Consider the following 25,086-nt stretch of genomic DNA (forward strand, 5'->3'; position numbering starts at 1 on the left):
CTGTGTCAGTGTGCCATTTTCCCACACTCTCTTGGCCAGTCTGGACATAGCAGTGGAAGCCTTTCCCATGCGCTTGTTGATTTCTGCATCGAGAGACAGGTTACTGGTGATAGTTGAGCCTAGGTAGGTGAACTCTTGAACCACTTCCTGAGTGTGGTCGCCGAAATTTATGGATGGGGCATTTCTGACGTCCTTCCCCATGATGTTCGTTTTCTTGAGGCTGATGGTTAGGCCAAATTTGTTGCAGGCAGCCGCAAACCTGTTGATGAGTCTCTGCAGACACTCTTCAGTGTGAGATGTTAATGCAGCATCGTCAGCAAAGAGGAGTTCCCTGATGAGGACTTTCCGTACTTTGGTCTTCGCTCTTAGACGGGCAAGGTTGAACAAGCTGCCACCTGATCTTGTGTGGAGGAAAATTCCTTCTTCTGAAGACTTGAACGCATGAGAGAGCAGCAGGGAGAAGAAGATCCCAAACAGTGTAGGTGCGACAACACAGCCCTGTTTCACGCCACTCAGGGTAGGAAAGGGGTCTGATGTCTTACATCCGACTATACGGAACTGGGAACAATAGGTGTAATATCCTCATATCCTCCCTTTAACTTGTTGTAATTCTGTAACCATCTGACAATCAAACTGAATACTACGTCTAATGTCCCTCTGTTCTGGACTTGGCTTTCACATGCCAAAGCTGGCTGGTACATGTAAGACAATGAGCTCAGTCCTTGTGGCATTTCACACAAACCTGTCCTAAACTCAGTGCTGCGTCTCTCTCTCTCTTTGACACCCATCCCCCAGTCTCCCTCTCTCCCTGACACCCATCCCCCAGTCTCCCTCTCTCCCTGACTCCCATTCCCCAATCTCCCTCTTTCCCTGACCCCCATTCCCCAATCTCCCTCTTTCCCTGACCCCCATTCCCCAATCTCCCTTTCACTGACCCCCATTCCCTGGTGTCTCTCACTCTCCAACCCCCATTCGCTCACAGCCATATTCTTGCTCTATCTCTTAAATGCTTTTCCCCCTCTATCTCCCAATCCCCATTACCAACTCTGCCTCCCGGACCGCATTCCCCCTTATCCCTGACCCCTTTCACTTGCTATTCCCAAAGTCGCATACCCTCTCGCCGCCACCACCCCATTTTACCTTGGCTCCCCATTTCCTCTTTGCGCCATCCCCACTTCCTCACCCCCAAAGCACCGTCTCCTTTCTCACCCCCAGACTGCTTCTGTCTGCACTCTTCTTTATCCACAATCCCGTTCTGTCCCTCACCTCCAACTGTATCTGATGCCCCATTCTCTATCTAGCCTTGGCTCCCATTTCTGCTCTATTCCTGTGCTCCCATTGCACTTCGCTCCCCTAACCATGCCCTGGCCCTCTCATTCCACACCCTTCCCGACCACCACTTGCACCCCACAACCTCACCGCCCCATCCCCCTCTTTCTCCATCCCGCACTTTCCCCCATATCCTGCTCTTTCCCTTTTCTTCTCTCCTTTCCCCATATTCTAATCCTTCCTCCCATTACCACTTATCCCCCATCCCTGTCCCTGCCTGACCCTGAGTCCTGAGCTGGCGACAAGATGTGGGTGCCTCGGGGACACTTAAAGCATGTCTGCCCTGATCTAAAATCATTATTCCAGCAGTTACAATGGAAAAACCAGTTCATCATCACACTTTGGTCGGAACCCAATTAAATTACTCGGGATACTTCTCTTTGTAAAGTCATGTCATTTTCCTCCCTCATTAACTGAAATGTCTAATGCCCATAAATAAGGGTTTAAACAATTTTTTTTTTAAACTTGTTGATTATGTACAGCATCATCGCCTCTGTCAGAAGGTCGTAGGTTCAAGTTCAGGTTGACACTGCAGTGAGGGAGTGCTGCACTGTTGGAGGTATTGTCTTTCCGATGAGAGGCTAAACTTCTCAAGTGGATGTAAACTGCCCCATGGCACCATTTTGAAGAACACTGGGAAGTTATCCCTGGTGTCCTGGCCAACATTTATCCATCAGTTGATCTGGTCATTATCACATTACTGTTTGTAGGATCATGATGTGCACAAATTTACAGTAGTATTTCCTACCTCACAGCAGTACTTAATTGTTTGTAAATTACTTTGGGCCTTCTGAGGTCAGGAAAGTTGCTATATAAATGCAAGATTTTTTCTTTTATGGAGCTGTGATGTTAGTGCTGCAGGCGTGTATTGCGTTTTGCTACTGGAGCAGTGAGGGAGAGGAGACTAAACAGCCCTGTAAGTTTGTTAAATTGGAGTTGGGCTGCAAGGGAGGTGGGGCATGTGTAATGGCTAGGACAGAGGCTTGAAAGAGCGTGTGAGGAGCTGAAGGTATTGGGGTAGGCTAGAGTGGATTTAGTGACAACAATGGGAAAGAGCTTAGGTAAGAAGTAAGAGAGGCTAGGAGAGGCACTGGATCCCAGGAGATCAGGGACTGAAGCTGTTATATATTGCGAGGAACTTATAAAGAAAGATGGGCACCAAGATGGCTAGGTCACATGTTTAATGACATCATCACGCACTGGGCGTGCTCATAATATCGGAATACATTACACTCTTCTGCCTTTAAAAACATTTTTTAAAATAAACTATTTACAGGTACACTATGAACATATGAATTAGGAGCAGGAGTAGGCTACTCGGCCCCTCAAGCCTGCTCCGCCATTCAATCAGTCCATGGCTGAACTGATTTCTCCACATTTCCACCTACCCCTGATAACCTTCCAACCCCTTGCTTATCAAGAATCTATCTACCTCTGCCTTAAAAATATTCAAAGACTCTGCTTCCACTGCCTTTTGAGGAAGAGAATTCCAAAGACTCTCAACCTTCTGAGAGAGAAATTTTCTCCTCATCTCTGTCTTAAATGGGTGACCTCTTATTTTTAAACAGTGACCCCTGGTTCTAGATTCTCCCACAAGGGGGAACATCCTTTCCACATCCACCCTGTCGCGACCCCTCAGGATCTTATATATTTCTTTCACGTCGCCTCTTACTCTTCTAAATTCCAGCAGATACAAGCCTAGCCTGTCCAATCTTTCCTTACAAGATTGCCTGCCCATTCCAGGTATCAGTCTAGTAAACCTTCTCTGTACTGCTTCCAATGCCTTTACATCCTTCCTTAAATAAGGAGACCAATACTGTACAAAGTACTCCAGATGTGGTCTCACCAATGTCCTGTAAAGCTGAAGCATAACCTCCCTACTTTTGTATTCAATTCCTCTTGCGATAAATGATAACATTCGATTAGCTTTCCTAATTACATGCGGTACCTGCATGCTAACCTTATGCGATTCATGCACTGGGACACAATGATCTCTCTGCATCTCAGAGCTCCGCAATATCTCACCTTTTAGATAATATGCTTCTTTGTATTCTTCCTGCCAAAATGAACAACTTCGCATTTTCCCACATTATACTCCATTTGCCAGATTTTTGCCCACTCACTTAACCTATCTCTATCCCTTTGTAGCCTCCTTATGTCCTCTTCACAAGGTACTTTCCTACCTATCTTTGTGTCATCAGCAAATTTAGCAACCATACCTTTGGTCCCTTCATCTAAGTCATTTATATAAATTGTAAAAGGTTGAGGCCCCAGCACTGATCCCTGTGTCACACCACTCGTTACATCTTGCCAACCATAAAATGACCCATTTATGCCTACTCTTTGTTTCCTGTTAGCTAGCCAATCTTCTATCCATGCCGATATGTTACTCCCTACACCATGAGCTTTTATTTTTTGCAATAACCTTTGATGTGGCACCTTATCAAATGCCTTCTGGAAATTTAAGTACAATACATCTACTGGTTCCCCTTCAACCACAGCACATGTAACTCCCTCAAAGAACTCCAATAAATTGGTTAAACATGATTTCCCTTTCACAAAACCATGTTGACTCTGCCTGATTACCTTGAATGTTTCTAAGTTCCCTGCTATAACGTCTTTAATAATAGCTTCTAACATTTTCCTTCAGACAGATGTTAAGCTAACTGGCCTGTAGTATCCTGTTTTCTGTATCCCTCCCTTTTTGAATAAAGGCGTTACATTCGCTATTTTCCAATCGAGCGGAACCTTCCCTGAATCTAGAGAATTTTGGAAAATTAAAACTAACACATCAACTATCTCGCTAGCCACTTCTTTTAAGACCCGAGGATGAAGTCCATCAGGACCCAGGGACTTATCAGCCCGCAGCTCCAACAATTTGTTCAGTACCATTTCCCTGGTGATTGTAATTTTCTTGAGTTCCTCCCTCCCTTCCATTTCCTGAGAATATGCAGACTTGGCAAAATAACAACTGACTCTTTTTCTTTAAACAGTATCTATAAATCAAGTCCAACAACTGGTTTACCAAGTCTTCCTGATCCTCTCACAGGTTTTGATGTCGTGTTAGGTTTTGGACATTCTGGTTTCAGTTCAGGACTTACAGAAAATCTTTTTTCTTTTTCTGAAACTGGTAGTTCAGACACTGAAGTTTGAACTGGCTCGCATTCTGGCAGAAGCTCGTTATTAAGTAAGTCATGCTCAAGTTTTGGATCATCTCTCACTGGGAACATGTGATCTACATGAACGCTTCTCACTTTTCCACCAATTCAACTAGGTATCTCTTAGTATCGCAAACTGCTATGGCATTTCCCACATCCCATTTGTGTGACATGCGAGGGGGACTCGGAACATGAACATCCTCCTGAAAATGCGTTCTGTTTTATTTGTACCATACTGACATTTCTGATGGAACTGTTTTCGTTCAGCCTTAGCAGTCAAATTTAGTAGAATCAAACTCAAACCTGTTCTTAGTCTTTGCTTCATTAAGAGCTCAGCAGGTGTACACCCTGTAGTTGAGTGTGGAGGTGTTCTATACTTAAGTAGAAAATTAGCAATCTCTGTTTCATGCTGAAACTTGAACATCCATGCAGCATTTGCTTCTTGAATGCTTCCTTGACTATTCTCACAGATCTTTCTGCTGATCTATTTGATGCCAGATGATATGGAGGAGTGAGGGTGACAAGCTCCTCCAGTAAACCACAACAAGCAAAACTCATCTATTATCCTTTCAGCAATGGTGTTTTGACCCATATACTAGCGTGACTGTCGGTAAGCACCAAGAAATTGTCACTGCCTTTTCACAAAAGTCTACATGCACTCTTTGAAATGGACGAGCCACCAATGACCGTGTTTGTAAAGGAATTTTTGGCAGCTTATTCCTGCAGTTTTGACAAATGGTACATTTGCTAACCAATGATTCTAGATCACTGTCTAGACCAGGCCAATAAACAAAACTTCTGACTATGGATTTCATGCTAACTATACCCATGTGTTCAGTATGAAGTTTTGCCAGAATCTTGTCTTTTAAAGAACTAGGTGCCACCACTCTGTGACCCCACTTAATGCATCCCTGTTCACATGACAACTCGTTAGGTCAATTGTGGAATGGTTTCAATTCCTTGTCTCGACACTGCTCAAACTCTGTCCAACCATTCAAAGTCTGTTTGTAGACTCTTTTTAAAATTAGGTCTTTCTGAGTTCCAGCTGCAATTTCAGTCGCAGTGATTGGAAAGTCCTCATCCACAACTCTTATTGTGAAGATTGCGAGAGAAATACCGCCCACTGCTGCATCCTTGACGCTGCGATTGTCGGTATTGCAGACTTCGGATCCAGAATAGCTACTTGGGGTTTATGATCTGTTTCTACCCAACAAAAACTGGTGAAACGTTTTGATTCTGAAGCTGATTCAACACACTTCCTTTTCTATCTGCATGTAGTTGCGTTCACTCTTGGCCAGGGTACGTGATGCTAATGCTATTGGCTTCTCTTGATCACCATCCATGGCATGACTGATCACTGCTCCGCTCCTTAGTTTGAAACATCATATGCTAGCTTCAGGTCATGATTTGTGTTGTAATGAATGAGTAGTGCATCACTGGTCAATCTTCCCTTACAGGTATCATAAGTTGTGATTTAGACTATTCCCATTTCACATCTTTCTTCAACAATTCATGTAGTGGAGCTAACTAACACTGTTGCAAGCTCAGGCAGAAATTGCAAGTAGTATTGAATCATGCCTAGAAAAGATCTAAGCTCAGACATATCTTTTGGCTTTAGGGCAGTGACTATTGCCTGTCTTCTCTTTCACTGGTTGTTGTCCTTTTCATTGATTTTCAATCCAAGATACGCTACCTCAGATTGCACGAAAGCACACTTACTCTTTTTCAACTTCACATTGTGATCATTGAGTCTTTTTTAACACTTCATCCAACACTTGAAGATTCTTGTTGCGACCAACATATCATCCTGACTGCACAAGCAATGCAGCACTCCTTGCAAAATCTTATCCTGTGTAGCTTGGAAGATTTTTGGAGAAGGCTTCATACCATAGGGCAGCTTTGTGTAGGAATATAACCCCATGTGTGTGTTTATCATGAGATACTGCTGACTCCCTTGATCCACATTAAGCTGTGCATAAGCATGGGACAAATCCAATTTTGTGAACAGCTTGTATCCGCTAACTCCGCATATAAATCTTGAGAAGTTGGTAGTGGATATTGCTCATCATCCATTGCCTGGTTCTGACTTGGTAGTCCTAACATAGTTTTGGGTAAGACTACAACTGGGTTTGCCCAATCACTGATCAGTTTTCACAAGCATACTATTCCTTTCTAACTTATTTAGCAACTCTTCAACATGGATTTTGAGAACATAGGGAACTAACCTAGCCTTGCAATATACTGGTTTTGCATCAGGCCTAATCTGGATTTGCGTTTTCACACTTTCCTAGTTATTCTTGAAAATGTTCCTGTAACTATTCAATAGCTGGTCAAACTTATTGGCTATCTCAACTTGGAAAACATGCTTCCAGTCTAACTTCAGCTTACAAAGCCAGTCTCTTCCCATTAATGTTGGTTTGTTGACATATCTCACTACAACAATGGGTAACTTGAGAGACTTGCCTTTATAATGGACTTTGCACTCCATTTCTCCACATATTTCTAATACCTCACCAGAGTAGGTTTTCAACTGAACTGTGCTGTCAGTTAGAGTTACGTCACTGAATTTGCTCTCGTACATATCTTCACTCATAATGGAGCAATCTGCAGCCATATCGAAGTTCATGTTGATGTTGTGTTGATTTACCAACACCTTTGTACAGAAGTCTGTTATTTGAGTGATTCTTAGTGGCATAAATGCCATACAGCCCTAGCTCCTTTTCGCTTCGGCACTCTGGATTCACTTCAAGAATGTGAACATTGCCCTTCTGAATTTGCTGTTTTGCATGACCACTGGAAAGAGTTCTCTTTCCTACTTTGGCCTTCGCTAAGCAAGCAGTTGCAATATGACCTGTCTTTTGGCAATTAAAACATTTGGCATTTATGTATTTACATGCCTGTGCCATGTAGTTGCCATTACAGCGATAACTAGTCACTAAAGTTTTACCAACAGCGTGCTTCTGATCAGGTCTCCCACTTTAGATCCCACTTTAGACTTGGCAGGAACCTTCTGATAGTGGACATCCAGTAGTAGGTCATCCAAAACCCTGTTGCCCATGTCTTAACTTGCACCAAGTCCCATTCCCCTGTCACCCCTGTGATCGCTGACCTACACTGGCTCCCATTCAAGCAATATCTTGATTTTAAAACTCTCATCCTTGTTTTCAAATCCCTCCATGGCCTCGCACCTCCCTATCTCTGTAATCTCCTCCAGCCCCACAACCCTAATTCTGGCCTCTTAATCATCCCTGATTTTAATCACTCCACTATTGGTGGCCGCGCCTTTAGTTGCCTAGGTCCCAAGCTCTGGAATACCCTCCGTACACCTCTCAGCCTCTCCACCTCACTTTCCTCCCTTAAGACAATCCTTAAAACCGACCTCTTTGACCTAGCTTTTGGTCATCTGACCTGATGTCTCCTTTTGTGGCTCAGTCTCACACTTTGTTTTATAATATTCCTGTAAAGCACTTTGAGACATTTTATTATATTAAAGGTGCTATATAAATGTAAGTTGTAAGTTGTTGTTGAAATTCTCAAGCATTCTATGATGTCATCTCGATGGTAGAAGCAATCTTACACGCTAGCTCAAATGTAAGATTTTGCGTGTTTAGTAACTTAGACTGGATTCTTTCAACCACCAATCCACAGATGAATCTGTCTTGTAATGCATGGTCTAAGAATGTACCAAATTAGCAATGTAATAAATTCTTCAGTGCCACAATATACTCACCAACTGTTTTGCTACTCCTCTGGTTTCTGATTCCAAATTTGCAGCTTTCCACTACCTCTAGTGGCTTAGGATTAAAATATTCCTCCAACTTGGTGATAATTATTTTGAATGGCATATCTTTGGCTCGTTGGGAGGAAGACGATTTGTTAGTTTGCCATACATTTTCGGGCCAATCTCTGTCAGTAAAATTGCTTTCTTGCGCTCAAGTATTGCCTTATTCTGAGTTTGGGCCTCTTCACTTTCACCTTCGAGTTCTAATATATTATTAGCTCTGAAGAACATATCCATTCTTTCAATGCATGAAAGGAATATTTCTCGAGCTCTCTCATACGTTCCGAGCTTTTTGATGTATCCCGTGGGTGCAGCCATTTTGCCCTGTTTTTAAATGTAACAGTGACCCAGTAAACACTTTACTCTGGCTGTCTGTAACAGAGATACGGGGCGGGGGTTGGATTTCTATAGAGGTGACTGGGGTCTCGGCCACTGGCTGGAGAGCCGGCGAGAGACTCACGACGCCTCCTTTGGAGAAGACCCGTCGTATCAAGAGCCATTCAGGCATTTGAGGGGCTACCGGTGGGCCTTTCCTGGGATCAGAACCACGGGGATGGGAAGGCCTGCCTGCTGAGAGCTGCTGGCCAATCAGAGGCCGGCAGCGCTTCGGCTTGGCAGCGTCACCGGTGAGGTGGTATCTGCTGCCGGAAGGACATCCATCAGAGGCCCCGGATGGCGGAGCAATGCAGGCCAGAGGTAAGTGATGGCGGGAAGGGTTTCGCGGGATATGGGTCACTGGAAGAGGGGTGTAGGGGGGTCGGCAGCAAGGAGAGGGGGGTGGCTCTCAGCAAGTCCCCCCAATCCTGATGTTGGGTCCCTCGAACGGCCAATGAGTGTTATTGAACAAGGGATGCCAACCCCCCACCCCCAGGACACCACAAGCAATCCCACACGGGTTTGCATGTCGTACTCCCCGAGTGGCAACTGGCCTGCCTGCCGCTGAGTTAGTAACAGTGGCGGCAGGAAGATGCTCTTAATTGGGCATTAATTGCCCCTTAAGGACCTCAATTGGCAGCGGGGCGGGAAGGCTGTCCATGGGCACGGACTTAATTGGGATGTAGATGGGAAGGTGGCAGGGTCACCATCCTGCCCAATTAAATGCTTTCCCTGCCTCCAAACACTCCACGGGGAGGCGCATTAAATACCACCCACAGAAGTTGTCAGTAATAACCTTGACCTGAAAAGGGCTTGATTCACAATTCACAACTAGATGATTAGGGATTATATGCTTCAAATAGTGAATTTAAAAATGGAAATATGATCTGGGGTCGCAACTAATTATTCTTGATTGTGTGTTTTCCTCAGAAAACTGTCCATCCTAAGTTCATAAGCAACTGTTGGAGCTTAAAATAAGAGAACATTGTTTGTTTTTAGTTTGTCCGTTTGGATTATGCCTCTTTTGATTTTCCATTTTTATTTCCTTCTCTGCCCTCCCTCCACTCCCCCCCCCCCCCCACTCACCAATTAGATCCTTGACTTTTTTTATTTCTTTGTCTCCTTTTCCTCATTCTGTTTCACATGGTCAATAGTTGTTTAGCTCTCTGCTGTCATTGTTTAAAAAAAAATTGGACTAGACTTCACTAATTCCCTGGTCTGTGTCTTCTCTTGTGCATTGACTGATGGCACAGACTTATAAGGATGACTTTCTGTTGGCCCACAGCTAAAAATAGTAGGTCAGCGACCTGAAACCACTACATCTGTTGGCTGCTCAGTGGCAGCAGTGTGTGTGTGGACTGGATGAATTCAGCAGTTTATACAAAAGCTTAGAAAGTAAACTGAAAGCAGTGCATAAATACACAGTGGGTAACCAAGTAAAAGGTTAGAAATACAGGCCTTTTGATTTCTTTTTTTCCTTGATTACGTTATTCAGTGATCTAGCACTCCCAGCACAGAGCCTAACTCGAGACGTGTCAGAGATAGGGCTGCAACACAAAACTGTTGACTGTTAAACCTGCAGTCCCATCTAATGAGGCTAAGTGCCGGGAGGACCAGGCTCATTGAATTATATAGAATGTACAGCGCCGAAGCAGGCCATTCGGCCTAACTGCTCCAAGCTAGTGTTTATGCTCCACACAAGCCTCCTTCCACTATACTTCATCTCCCCCTATCAATATAACCTTCTATCCCTTTCTCCCTCATATACTTATTCAGCTTTCCCTAAAATGCATATGTGCAATTCTTCCAGCCACTCCATATGGTAGCTAGTTCAACATTTTCAGCACTCTCTGAATAAAGAAGTTTCTCCTGAATTCCTGATAGAAATTATTAGTGACTATCTTATATTTTTGTCCGCTAGTTTTGGTCTCCCCACAAGTGTAATTATCTTCTCCATATCTACCCTATCAAATCTCTTCATAATTTTAAAGACCTCTATCAGGTCACCCCTCACCCTTTTTCATAGAGAAAAATGCCCCAGCCTGTTCAGTCTTTCCTATAGTTGTATCCTCTGAGCTCTGGTATGTTCTTGGCAATAATGTTTTGCATTTTTCTCCAGTGTTTCTGTATCCTTTTTGGAATTTGGAAACTAGAACTGGGCGTTCTACTCTCAGTGTGGTCAAACCAAGGTTCCATATAAGAATTTGTTTCATATGCCTTCTTTGAAACATTTGCTATGGATTGTGCAAACTGATAAAGCATTCAGTCAGAAAATCACTGGCGCTTACACTAAGACTGCACGATATGACCCGAATAATTGCACTTGTTTGATGCCTTTAATGTAGTGACCTGTTTGAAGGTGCTTTAGGCGGGAAGGGGAACATTGGATTCTGGACAGAAGCTTGGAGGATGGAGTGACCAGAGGATCAGTGGAAGAGGTAGGTTTTGAGGAGGCCCTTATAATTGCAAAGATATCAAGGTGAAGAGCTTTAGTGAGAGAATTTCAAAATTCAGAGGCAAAATGTCTGACGCAGTAGTAGGTAGGTGCTAGGAGGGAGGAGATTTCAAAGGTAGAGTGGAGCAAGGCTATGGAAAGACTTTTGGTGAGGATTTTGAAATTGAAGCACTAGGGAACAGGGACCCAGTCTTGATTGACAAGAACAGGGCTGCTCTGTGAATGGAACTTGTTGTTGAATAGGATGTAAATAAAAACAACTTGGTTGAAATGGCACACCTAAGGATTTTATACAAGGGTAGCAAACAGTGTGCTGAAAATAGCACTTGGTTCAATCTGCATCTTCAGGAGACAGGAGGAGAGAATTGCTAAGTACAGAGTCATTCTTGCAGTACATTTGAGTTTATTTTTAATAATTGTCAGCTTGGCTTAGTGGTAGCACACTCAACTCTGAGTCTGACCTGTAGAATTTGAACTTATAATCTAAGATGACACTTCAGTATACTCTTGAGGGAATGCTGCATTGTTAGAGATGCTGTCTTTTAAATGAAGTAGTAAGCCTAGTCTGCCTGTTCAACTAGATGTAAATAATCTTGTTTCACCATTTAAAGAATAAGGATTTCTCCCAGTAGCTGAGGCCAGTGTTCCTCTCCAACTCCAAAAACATGAACCAGTGTGCTTTCATCAGTCAAGATATTTGATGTTTATGGGACCCTGCTGTGTACAGAATGGTTGCTATGTTATGCAACAGTAACTACACTTCCAAAATAATTTGTTGGATGTGAAGTGCTTTAGGATATCTGAGGATGATGAGATGCTACATAAATGCAATTTATTTCTTTAATCTAACTACACATTACTGCCTTTCACATTATCGAAATGATAGTACAGAAGGATGTCTGTGTTAGTGCTAGCTATTCTGTTGGAGAGAACTGCACTGATCCCCTTTCCTGATCTTTTTCCCATATTCTTCATGTTGAGTGCTGCAGAACCTAATTTATGTTAGCCACTAGGAAGCGCTATTGATCATAATGAGGTTTGTCAACAGTTCCAATTGATATGTGTAGTTCACTTTTTTAATTCATATGTATGGCCCTAGACAATAATTAATGGTTTATATGCTCTGGTGTTAGTTTGCCCAATTAATAAGGGGAAGCAAGGAGAAAGGAGTAGAAGGATAAATGTAGAAGGGTGAGATGAAGTAGGTGGGAGCAGATATGTGTGGAGCATAAAAACTGGCATCGACCTGTTGGGCCGAATGGCCTGATTTCTGCGCAGTAAATTCTATATATACATGAGCTCATCCAAACCTCAGCTGCCTGTATCCTAACTCACATCCAGTGCCATTCACCCATCACCCCTGCGCTTGGAGCCAGGCAAGCAATGATTTGATTTTAAAATTCTCATCCTGTTCTCGGATCCTTCCATGACCTCGCGCCTCTCTATCTCTGCTATCTCCTGCAGCCCCACAAACCTTTGAGATACTTGTACTCTTCCAATTCTGGCCTCTTGGAGATTTTCATCACTCCACCATTGGCGGCTGTGCTTTCAGCTGCCTGGGCCCTACGACCAGGAATACCCTCCCTAAACCCCTCCACCTCTCTAACTCTCTCTCCTTCTTTAAGATGCTTTTTAAAACCTATCCTTTGACAAGCTTTTGGTTACCTGTCTTCATATCTCCTTATGTGGCTTGGTATCAGATTTTGTTTGATAACCCTCCTGTGAAGTGCTTTGGGATGCTTTACTGAAACACTATGTAAATGCAAGTTGTTGTAGTACGTATTTAAAGCAAGAGGTGGTGGCCTGTGGCAGGTGGCTATGTTATCTGGTGGCTGTGACATATGTACTCATGGGTGATAGTAACTGGAAGCAGAATTTGTACCCCAAGATTTTATTTGCTCGAAAACATTACAGCCAGTACCTACTTACTGTGTCTCTTCTCTCTTCCCCCTTTCTACAATTTCTTCTCCTCTGCTCTTCTGTTTCCTTAGTCCTGGAACTTTACCTTTTGGCCTGCTGTTTCTGATGGCTTTAATGTTTTTCTTTCTGGTGCCAGCCATGGCTCAGTGGCAGCAATCTAGCCTCTGAGTCAGAAGGTTGTGCTTTCAAGACCAACCCAAAGACTTGAGCACAAAATCCAGACTGACACTCCAGTGCAGTACTGAGGGAGTGCTGTACTGTCGGAGGTGCCGTCTTTAGGATGAGACATTAAACCAAGGCCCTGTCTGCCCCCTCAAGTGGACATAAAAGATCCCATGGCACTATTTCAAAGAAGTGCGGGGAAGTGCTCCCCAGCTTCCTGCCCAATATTTATCCCTTAACCAACATCACTAAAACAAATTATCTGGTCATTATCACATTGCTGTTGTGGGACTTGGCTTCAACAGGTACTTCATTGGCTGTAAAGCAATTTGGGATGCCCTGGGCCTCTGAGAGGCACAATGTAAATGCAAGTCTTTCTTTTCTTTCTTTATTTTGTCAAGTTTTCTCCAGTGTTCTTTCTCCCCACCCTTCATTCTCCCTCCTGCCTCTGCATGAAGGTGTCAACTTAGATTGATTGTGAAGACAGCAGGGACTGTGATGTGGGCATGCTGGTTGATAACACTGTTCAGAAAACAATTCCTTCAAAATTACTTTCACGGCTGGACCTACTTATTTGAAATGTTATCTGGATTGACAGACAGAAAAATAGATGGCACCACTCTCTCTGAATGCTGATTCCATTTCAACCAAACAGACTATTATTCAAGCAGGCATCCAGTTCATGCATCATCTAAAGTTAGGAAGGATCATAAGAACAGATGTAGGCCATTCAGTCGGTTGGGCCTGTTGCACCATTCAGTTAGATCACGTTTATTACATATCTTAACTCCATTTACATGTCTTAGTTTTGAAACCTTTAATATGCTTCAATTTTCAATTGACCCTCAGCCTCAATAGCTTTCAGTGGGGGAGAGTTTTATAGATTTCAATTACTCTTTCTTTGTGCTTCCTGACATCACTCTTGAATAGCCAAGCTCTAATTTTAAAGTGATGGTCCCTTGTTATGGACTTCTCCACCAGAGGAAATAGTTTCTCCCTGTCTACCCTATCAAATCCTTCAATCATCTTAAACACCTCAATTAGATTACCCTCTTCTATACTCGGGGGAATATAAGCCTAGTCTATGCAGTCTGTCCTCATAATTTAACCCATACGGGGAGGCGGTGGCGTAGTGTTATTATCACTGGACTAGTAACCCAGAGACCCAGGATATTGATCTGGAGACATGGGTTCGAATCCCACCACAGCAGAAGGTGGAATTTGAATTTAATTAATAAATCTGGAATTAAAAGCTAGTCTAATGATGGCCATGAAACCATTGTCGATTGTTGTAAAAACCCATCCGGTTCACTAATGTCCTTTAGGGAAGGAAATCTGCTGTCCTTACCTGGTCTGGCCTACATGTGACTCCAGGCCCACAGCAATGTGGTTAACTCTTACATGCCCTGTGAAATGGCCCAGCAAGCTACTCAGTTGTACCTAACCGCTACGAAGTCAATAAAAAGGAATGAAACCAGACGGACCACCCGGCATCGACCTAGGCACCGGAAACGACAACGGCAAACCCTACAAAGTCCTCCTTACTAACATCTGGGGGCTTGTGCCAAAGTTGGGAGAGCTGTCCCACAGACTAATCAAGCAACAGCCTGACATAGTCATACTCACGGAATCATACCTTAACGACAATGCCCCAGACACTGCAATCACTATGCCTGGGTATGTCCTGTCCCACCGGCAGGACAGACCCAGCAGAGGTGGCGGGACAGTTTAGGTGCCTGGAGGCGACCTCCCGCTGGCAGACTCTCCTTGCCTGCCTGGGTGCAGAAGCAGCCACACCCATACACACAGGTGGCTTGGCTGAAAAAGCCATTTTTAATTTATAATTAAAAAGGTTGGAGAGAGGGTGCGTCCAACTTGAAGCGCCCTCTCTCTCACCTTCCATCGCGGCCTGCTGCTCTTTTCAAGCTGGAAGGCCTCCAATTAGCCTTCTTGCTTTGAGAGACTGCCCGCCCTCTTTAATTGGACGGCAAGCCCGTTTCCAGGCCAATTAAGGGGGCATCCCCATCCCAATGAATGACTGTTGCCCCCCACGCAGGGGCGCATTTGAACTCGGAAACAGTCCTGATCTCTGTTTCCCACTTCCGGAGGAAAAATCCTGCCCAGCCTTGTGTTCTGGCTTGGCTGTGCCAAGAGGCTGAGAAGGGCTCATTGAAGGTCAACTATCATGTAATATCATCCAACACTGTTATTCAGTAACCACTGAAAAGCCCTGAAAGTCTTTTGGATTCCCTTTCCCTTTTTTGTGTTTTGAAGCAGTTCTTGTATAAGTTTATAATGCTCTTAGTATTTTGCGCATCTATATATTTAAGCTTTAAATAAATCTGACCTTTGTGTTTTAGACTGTTCCCCTCAAGCAGAAAATACCACACAGTTAGACTATCAGAAAAGACAGGCTAACTTAATGGGCATTCTACATGATCTGTAGTGAACAGTATACTGCAGTTAGGGATTAACTGTTAATCTTGTGCACTCTAACTTGCACAGAGCATGTAAAAGGGCATAAGTTTCAATTCATTGAAGATTTGGTCTGTTGTGAAAATGGCTTTCAGGTATCAACACAAGACAAAGGTATTGAGGAAAAGGCTGGACTGTAGCAGATGGATCCTGTAAAAGAAAATCTCAAGGAAAAGCAAGCTTGCAAATGACGGATAGGAAGTTATGCGCAGCGTCTACACAATTCTAATTATAACACTCCGGCATGAAAATCCTACAAACTACAGCACTGAAGGAAGCCAGTTAGGTCACTGGATCAAGGCTGGTACTAGCTCTTTGCAGGGTTGCCATCACCTCAGAATTGTGTGAAGTTTCCAGGAGCTGAGGATTAATCTCCAGGACACTACTGCAAGCGACCCAGGGGAAAAATTATTGGGCCATTCAAAAAACTTGGGAAAAAAAAAATAATTGGAATGGTTTTGTTTACTAATTATAACAATATGCATGTTGGAAAAAGGCAGTTTGACTGATGGTCAAGAATTATTCAAACAGGTAGTGAAAAATCTGCTTACTTTCCAATTGGTGTGAGAAGATGGGGCACGACGGGGATGGACATGCCAGGTGGCCAATGATGGAAGTATGAGGGCGGGGTGGTTGGAGGCAGGAAGTCATATAGTGGCACATTCAAAAATACGTCCATCCAAAGTTGGCAACCCTTTGATTGGAGCTATCTACTGTAATTGCAGTTCTTTGTTCTGTCCCCATGTCCTTTATGTACACAAGCATAACTCTTAGTTCTCAGAAGCATTGGGGCCTCCTATTTATAAGGCAGCTGATTTAGGAACGTAAAAACATAGGAGTAGGAGTAGGCCATTCAGCCCAGCGAGCCTGCTCCACCATTCAATACGATCATGGCTGATCATCCACTTCAATGTTTTTTCCCCACAATATCTCCATATTGTCATTGGTATTTAGAAATTTGTCAATCTCTGCTTCAAGCATACTCGATGACTGAGCTTCCACAGCTGTCTAGGGTAGAGAATTCCAACCCTCTGAGTAAAGAAATTTCTCCTCATCGCGGTCCTAAGTGTCTTCCCTCCCTTTATTTTGAAATTGTGTCCCCTGGTTCTAGACTCCCCAACCAGGGGAAACATCTTACCTTCATCTACCCTGTCTATCCCTTTAAGTATTTTGTAGATTTCAATGAGATCACCTCTTATTCTTCGAAACTCAAGAGAATACAGGTCCAGTTTCCCCAATCTCTCTCCATCCCAGGAACAAGTCTGGTGAACCTTCGTTGCACTCCTTTTATGGCAATAATATCCTTCCTAAGGTAAGGGGACCAAAACTGCACACACAATTCCAGGTGCGGTCTAACCAATTGAAGCAAGACTTCACTAATCCTGTACTCAAATCCTCTTGCGATAAAGGCTAACATACCATTAACCTTCCTAATTGCATGCTGCACCTGCACGTTAGCTTTCAGTGACTTATTGACAAGGACACCCAGGTTCCTTTGTACATCTACACTTTTTCTAATCTCTTACCATTTAATACTCTGCACATCTGTTCCCCGACCAAAGTGGATAACCTCACATTTTTCCACATTATATTCCATCTGCCACATTCTTGCCCACTCACTAAGTCTGTCCAAAACCCCTTGAAGCCGCTTTGCGTCTTCCTCACAATGTACATTCCCACCAAGTTTTGTGTCATCCGCGAACTTGGAAATACTACATTTGGTCCCTATGTCCAAATCATTGATAGATATTGTGAACAGCAGGGGCCTATGTACTGATTCTTGCGGTACCCAACTAGTCACAGCCTACCAACGCGAGAATGCCCCGTTTATTCTTGCTGTCTGTTTTCTGCTTGTTAACCAATCTTAAATCTATGCAAGTATATTACCTCCTATCCTGTGTGTTTTAATTTTGCTAATCAACCTCCTGTGGGGGACTTTATCAAAAGCCTTCTGAAAATCCAAGTATACTACATCCACTTACTCCCCTTTATCAATTCTGTTGGTGACATCCTCAAAAAAACTCCAACAGGTTCGTCAAACATGATTTCGCATTCATAAATCCATGTTGACTATGTCCAATCAGATCATTATTATCCAAATATCCATTTATCACATCCTTTAGATTAGCTTCTAGCATTTTCCCTACTGTTGATGTAACGCTAACAGGTCTGCAGTTCCCTGTTTTCTCTCTCCCTCCCTTCTTAAATAGTGGGGTGACATTTGCTCCCTTCCAATCTGCAGGAACTGTTCCACTATCTATAGAATTTTGGAAGATGATCACCAATGTATCCACTATCTCCATAGCTACCTCTTTCAACACTCTGGGATGTAGAATATCAGATCCCGGGGACTTATCAACCTTCAGCCCCATTCGTTTCTCCAGTACAACCTTCTTACAAATACTAATTTCCTTCAATTCCTCATTCTCCCAAGACCCTTGACTCTCTAATTCTGGGAGATTTCTTGTATCTTCCTCAGTGAAGACAGACACAAAGTAATCATTTAGCTTCTCTGCCATTCCTCTACTCCCCATTATAAATTCTCCTGACTCTGCCTGTAATGGACCCATATTTGTCTTAGCCAAACGTTTCCTTTTTATGTGCGTATAGAAGCTTTTAGAGTCGGTTTTTATGTTTTTTGCTAGTTTACAGTCATATGCTATTCTCCCATTCTTTGTCAGTTTCTTGGTTCTCCTTTTCTGTATTCTAAAATCCTCTCAATCCTCAGGTTTACTATTATTTCTGGCAACTTTATAGGCCTTTTCTTTTAATCTTATATAATCCTTAACTTCCTCTATTAACCACAGTTTCTTTTGGGGCTTTTGTGCCTTGAAGGAATGTATCATTGCTGTAAACTATGTAATGTTTCTTTAAAGACTATCCATTGCCTATGTACTGTCATACCTTTTAATGTGCTTTTCCAATCCACCTCAGCCAATTTGCCCCTCATACCTTCATAGTTTCCTTTGTTCAAATTTAACACCCTGGCTCAGATTGAACTATTTCACTTTCAAACATAATGTAAAATTCTATCATATTATGGTCACTCATCCTTAAAGGTTCTTTTAAAGCAAGATTATTAATTAGCCCTTTCTCATTACATAATACTAGATCTAAAATAGCCTGTTTTCTAGTCGTTTCCTCAACATACTGCTTTAGAAAACCATCCCTAACACACTCCAGAAACTCTCCCTCCACAGCATTAGTACACATTAGGTTTACCCAGTCTACATGCAGATTGAAGTCACCATGATTACTGTATTACCCATGCTACATGCTTCTCTAATCTCCTGATTAATACTATGCCCCACAATACCACTACTGTTTGGTGACCTATGAACAGCTCCTGCCAATGTTTGCTGCCCCTTCGGCTACTGACCCTCAAAACTAGCTCACTCGTGGATATTCAAGTGAGGTTACAGTGCAAGTTCCTTCATATAGCGGCCAAAGACTTGCAGGTTGATAGGTAAATTGGCCATTAGCAATTGCCCCTAGTGTAGGTAGGTGGTAGGGAAATATAGGGACAGGTGGGGATGTGGTAGGAATATGGGATTAGTGTAGCATTAGTATAAATGGGTGGTTGATGGTCGGCACAGACTCGGTGGGCCGAAGGGCCTGTTTCAGTGCTGTATCTCTGAACTAAAACTAAACTAAATATGTCAGTAAATGCCCTACTGGTAGCGGTCAACATCAGGTTTCCCAGTATGCTTGCCAGTGGCATGCACAAGTTGCTGTACTGTTTACTCTGTGTGTCTTTGTGTGTGTATCACAAACAAAAGAATGGCATTATGAAATTTCTGTTTCATTTTCTTTCTTTTCACTATGTAAGACTTACCTTTATATAGCAGGTGGCTCAAAGCACTTTACCGCCAATAAAGTACTTTTGAACTGTAGTCACTGTATTAATGGCCAGATAATCTGTTATTGTGATGTTGTTTGAGGGATAAATATTGGCTAGAGCATTGGAGATAACTCCCCTGCTCTCCTTTGAAATAGCGCCATGGGATCTTTTACAGCCACCTGCGAGGGCACCTGGGTCCTCGGTTTAATGTGTCATCCGAAAGATGGCACCTCTGACAATGCAGGTGAACGTGCTACCAACTGAGCCATGGCTGGCACAAAAGAAGAAAACTCTCTACATTGTAAAACAAGAAATAAAATACTGATGCTGGAATTGTGGCTGACCTATACCTCAACGCCATTTAGCTGCCTTTGATCAGTGGTGGAGGATGGAAGGTTTGCAAGGAGTAATCAAGGCTCAAAGTGACAAAAGGGTTTCAAGTGGCAGGAGGCTGAACGAGGCATGGTGATGAGCCACGGTTCAGATGTGGAAATCACCTTGCAGGTGACAAGCTGGTTTGGGTAGAATCGATTGTGTGAAGGCTGCTCTGTTGAATGTGCCTGTAGCTCACTGGGAGATACTAAAGAATCGACGGGGACAAAAATAGCTCACTTCCTTTTCAGTAACCCAGTAAGAAGGTTTTCAGTAGAAAGGGAAAATGCCAGAAACACTCAGCAGACCAGTCGGCATCTGTGGAGAGAGAAAGTTAGGGTTAATGTTTTGTGTCTATGACCCTTTCGTCAGAAGATTGTTAAAGGCTGAACTTTCGGCTATCAAATCCTTACCATAAAATGTCGGAAATTATTTACCCAGTACTGATTGCCATTCCCTTTTGCTACACGCACATAGACATATGGGAGCTTCTAATTTAACGAATGACAATTGGAAGCAATTTTTCATACTCACTCAGTATAATATGATTCTTGAAAGCTTAATTGACTGTGAAAATTATCACGTCTTGGGATGAATATTTCTCCCTGTCTACTGTATGTATTATCTGTGGGGAGGGGGAAAGCTGAGATTGCCAGAGACTGATTAAGGCCAGCTTTTCTTTTCCAGTCACTTGATACCCAGGCATGGTTACAGAATCAAGTGTTGCTAATGCGTATTATGGAAAGGAAACCAGAACAATCCGCTCGATGTCAGCTACCAGACTGCAATTTTTGGAACTGTTGTCAGTTTTATTTCTTTCATCCTTTGTGACACTGTAACGTCCTCCAGCCCTACAACCCTCCAAGATACCTGCACTCCTCCAATTCTGCCCTCATGCTCATCCATGATTTCCTTTGATCTACCAGCGGTGGCTGTGCTTTCAGTTGCCTGGCTGTTAAGCTCTGGAATTCCCTCCCTAAACCTCTCTACCTTTTTACCTCTCTCTCCTTTTAAAAAAAACTACCTCTTTGACCCAGGTTTTGATCACATGTTCTATCTCCTTATGTGGCTGAGTGTCAAATTTTCTCTGATAAGACTCCTAAGAAGTGCCTCATTAAAAGTGCTATATAAATGCAAGTTGTTGTTGAATTACCAGTTAACCCTTTTTTTGGGGAGCAGTTGATTGAAGGAAAGATAATGGCAAGGACACCAGAGAATCTCACTGCTCTTGAAGCAGTACCATGGATCTTCTATATCTATTTGAACAACGCAAATGGTGATTGTTCTAATGTTGCAACTGAAAGGCGTCCTGTCAAATGATACAGCACTTCCTCTGTCAGTGACAAGATATATTGTTTTCAGGTCTTTGAGTAGGGCTTGAACCCACAGCCTATTTGTTCGGGAGGCAAGAGTGCTACCAACTGAGCTGAACCTGATGGCAAAAAGCATGTTTATGAATCTAAAAAAAAGTTAGATTCTTTAAGAAGGGCCTTGATAGAAGAATCCCTCTTTAATCCTTGCTTGCATGAAAGTGTTTAAGAATCAAAAGAAATACACTGTGCATAGTCATCAGGGATAATTCTTCCCTCTTTGAACTGTAGAATTAACTGGAGTAAAACTAAGACAATAACTACAGTTAATTATCACTTAAAAGCCACATTAAAAAGCAAACACCAACATTAAAAGGAACAAAATAACACCAACACGGTGAAAGTCTTCACCCGAGATGCTTGTAACCCATGAGCCATTCACACTCCCAGCATCTCGTAGTGCTGTGAGACAATGCACTTATCTAGTTTCCGGGTGAATGGATGCAGCATATTTAATGGCTGAGGTAGCATTTACCACTCTGCAGATCTTGGCTGTTAATGCTGGTTGGCATTATTAGAAAGAAAGACTTGCATTTATATGGCACCCTTATACTGTCTCCAGATTGTCCCAAAGTGCTTTACAGCCAATTAAGTACATTTTTGAAGTTTAGTCACTCTTGTAATGTTGCAAACGTGGCAGTCAGTTTGTGTACAGCAAGCTCCCACAAACAGCAATGTAATGATCACTGGTAACCTATTTTAGAAAGGTTGCTTGAGTGATAAATATTGGCCAAGACACCAGGTGAGCTTTCCTGCTCTTCGGAATACTGCCATGGGATCTTTTCCATTCACCTGAGCAGGGAGATGGGGTCCTCAATTTAACGTCTCACCTGGAAGACGACACCTCCGACAGTGCAGCACTCCCTCAGTACTGCACTTGAGTGTCAGCCTAGATTATGTGCTCAAATCTCTGAAGTGGGACTTGAACCCACAGCCTTCTTTCTCAGAGGGGAGAGCGCTATGACTGAGTCATGACTAACACCCTAAAAGTAATGTGTTGTGAACTTTCTGATTTGTGTTGATATTCACTTACTCCTTGGACAACTGCAGCACTTATAAATGTCAATGTGTATGCGAGAAATAGTGTTTATTTTGAGAATTTCTATCTTCTCAGTTGCCTTCATTGGTGTGCTTTAATTTGTTTGCAGACAAGTATAAAAGAAGGATTTTTACTGAAGCAAACCAGCTCATTTCAACGTTGGAAAAGAAGATACTTCAAGCTACGGGGAAGGACTCTTTACTATGCCAAGGATTCGAAGGTAAGTAGATACACAAAAGTATTTAACCCCTTACCATCTTGCTGATTTGTCTTGTTCATAAATTTAGAAAATAAACTGACCATCTGCTCAGAACTAGTAGTCCACACCACTTCAAAAGAAAGACTTGCATTTAAATAGCACCTGTCACCACCTCAGGTCGTCCTAATGCACATTGCAGCCAATGAAATGCTTTTGAATTGAAGTCACTGTTGTAATGTACGAACCGCAACAGCCAATTTGTACACAGCAATGTTCAAAAAAAGCAATGCAAAATGACCACATAACCTGTTTCAGTGATGTTGCTTGTAAGATAAATATTGTCCAGTACGTGGGAGAGAAATCTTTTGCTCTCCTTTGAAATAGTGTCATGCGATCTTTTGCGCCCACCTGAGGGGGAAGGCACAAAGATACATGTGCTTTTTAAAAAATATATGAACCTTGGAATTAATAGCCACCTCAGTGAAACAGTTGATAATATTTGGTGCTTTAATGTTCCACTGGCACTTCCAGATTCCCCAAGTGCTAGTCTTGCGTGGCCAAATGAGAACCTGTTAAAATGGTTTCACATTGGCCAGCATGACGACTCAGTCTATATCTTTGGTACCTCACACTGACTTGCAGCTTTCAATTCTGCTTGTTCGTGGGTCTACAGCCTTTGTTTAGTATTTGACACCTGCTGTTCACAAAACCTATTGCATATTGAGAAAATTACTGATCTACTTGAAAGCTTTTTCAGTAAATAAAGACATTAAATTATCTATTTCCATGAATGAGCTTGCTAACTAAGCTGCCATGTCATGATACTGTGTTTGGGTTAAATATTTGTCCTATCTTTCATTATCCTGTTTATACCATGTATTTAAAAGATTTGTAAAGCTAATGCAAGTATTTTCATTTTGAATTTTTAAAATGAATACTTTTATAGAACGGAGGGAGGTTTATAGCTTCATAATAGGGCATATGAGCTGACTGTTACATAACAAAATGTGAACAGAAGAGATTATTTATTAAATTCATGCAGCAGTCTCTGCTCCAAATGCCCCATCATTCAGATGTGAGTCAGAGAGTAGGTATGAAACCTTAGCTTTGTGAGCTTTATAAAAATACCTGAAACTGAAGTGAATCACCAATGGATGGTGGATTGGAAGTATACTTAGGTGCAAGCTCATTTTGCACCACTGATTGGAGGTATAGTAAGGTGTAAGCATGGTTGTATTATTGATCGGAGGTACAGTGAGGTGCATGCATGGTTTGTTCCATGAATCGGAGATATGGTGAGGAGTGTGCATGGTTTGTACAATTGATCGGGGGTATGGTGATGTGGGAACATGGTTTGTGTCATTGATCAGGGGGTTATACGGTGAAATACAGGCTTATTTTATACCAATGATCAGGGGTATGGTGAGGTGGCGGCATGGTTTGTACCATTGTTTGGAGGATGTTCAGGAGGGAGCATGGTTTGTGCCATTGATCAGGAGTCCAGTGAAATGTAAATCCCGGCAGGTTGACCTTTGGCTGTGCAAGTCTGGTACTTGGGGAATCTGACTGGTACTAGTACAATGCAGCATCATGGATCAGAGATAGAGCTCATTTTCATGCAGTACTTGTTACATTGGCTGTGAAGTTTGAGCAACTGAAAGGATAACAATCTTGTTTCCTTGAGCAGATTCATTATAATAATATCACTGGCAGAGATTTCTAGGAACACAAGCTAATCTATAAAGGTCACCAGGAGGCATTCGTTTGATCTGTAAACTGACCCTATTAAATGATGTATTAATGAGGAATTCTGACTTTCATTTTTATGAGTTTCAGTGTGGCCGGTTTATGGGAATACAGAAGGGCCTGTTTCACAAAAAAGAAAACCTTGCACTTATACAGTGCATTTCACAACCTTCCCAAAGCACCTTACAGCCAATGAAGTAATTTTGAAGTGTAATCGCTGTTGCAATGTAGGAAATGTGACAGACACTTTGTACACAGCAAGATCCCATAAACAGCATGTGATAATGACCTGATAATCTGTATTTTAGCAATGTTTGTTGAGGGATAAATATTTGCCAACACACTGGGGAGAAATCTTTTTCAACATAGTGCCATGGGATCTTTGATGTTCACCCAAGAGGGCAGATGGGATCTCAGTTTAACATCGCATGTGAAAAAGCGCACCTCTAACAGTGCAGCATTCCTTCAGTACTGCACTGGAGTGTCAGCCTAGAATTTGTGCTGAAGTATCTGGAGTGGAACCTGAATCCATGACCTTCTGACTCAGAGGCAAGAGTGCTACCCACTGTGTGTTACATGTGTTATGATTAAGGGATGGGGAATGATGGACATTGTGCTCGCTACTTCTGATTACACATGACTTGAATGAGGCTTCCCACTGATAGCACACCTTGTAAAACATTCCCTGATAACAAATCCTTCACCCATCAAATTGGTATGTTTGTCATAAATATGGTCCTTTATTCTTCCCAAAACATTGCTGAAACAAAACCAAAATATGTTGGAAATATGTGGCAGGTCTGTCAGCACCCGCAGAGAAATAGAAGGTTAGGTTTCATGTATAACCTATTGTCAAGCTCTTAT

The 25,086-nt window shown here is 42.6% G+C and overlaps 1 protein-coding gene across 8 annotated transcripts in view; it reads left to right on the forward strand.

Moving 5' to 3' along the window:
- Positions 1-25,086, forward strand: part of dgkh (diacylglycerol kinase, eta) — a 640,503-nt gene that overhangs the window by 228,178 nt on the left and 387,239 nt on the right. For all 8 annotated transcript variants that reach the window (XR_010975789.1, XR_010975788.1, XR_010975790.1 and 5 more), the window contains one exon: positions 22,387-22,497. Coding sequence is in view for 5 of the 8 variants with exons in the window: in XM_068040243.1 (XP_067896344.1) it covers positions 22,387-22,497 (111 nt within the window). In the remaining 3 variants the exon portion in view is untranslated. The remainder of the gene's footprint in view (positions 1-22,386; positions 22,498-25,086) is intronic.

Source organism: Heterodontus francisci, chromosome 10, assembly GCF_036365525.1.
Source record: "Heterodontus francisci isolate sHetFra1 chromosome 10, sHetFra1.hap1, whole genome shotgun sequence".
NCBI classification, from domain to species: Eukaryota; Metazoa; Chordata; class Chondrichthyes; order Heterodontiformes; family Heterodontidae; genus Heterodontus; species Heterodontus francisci.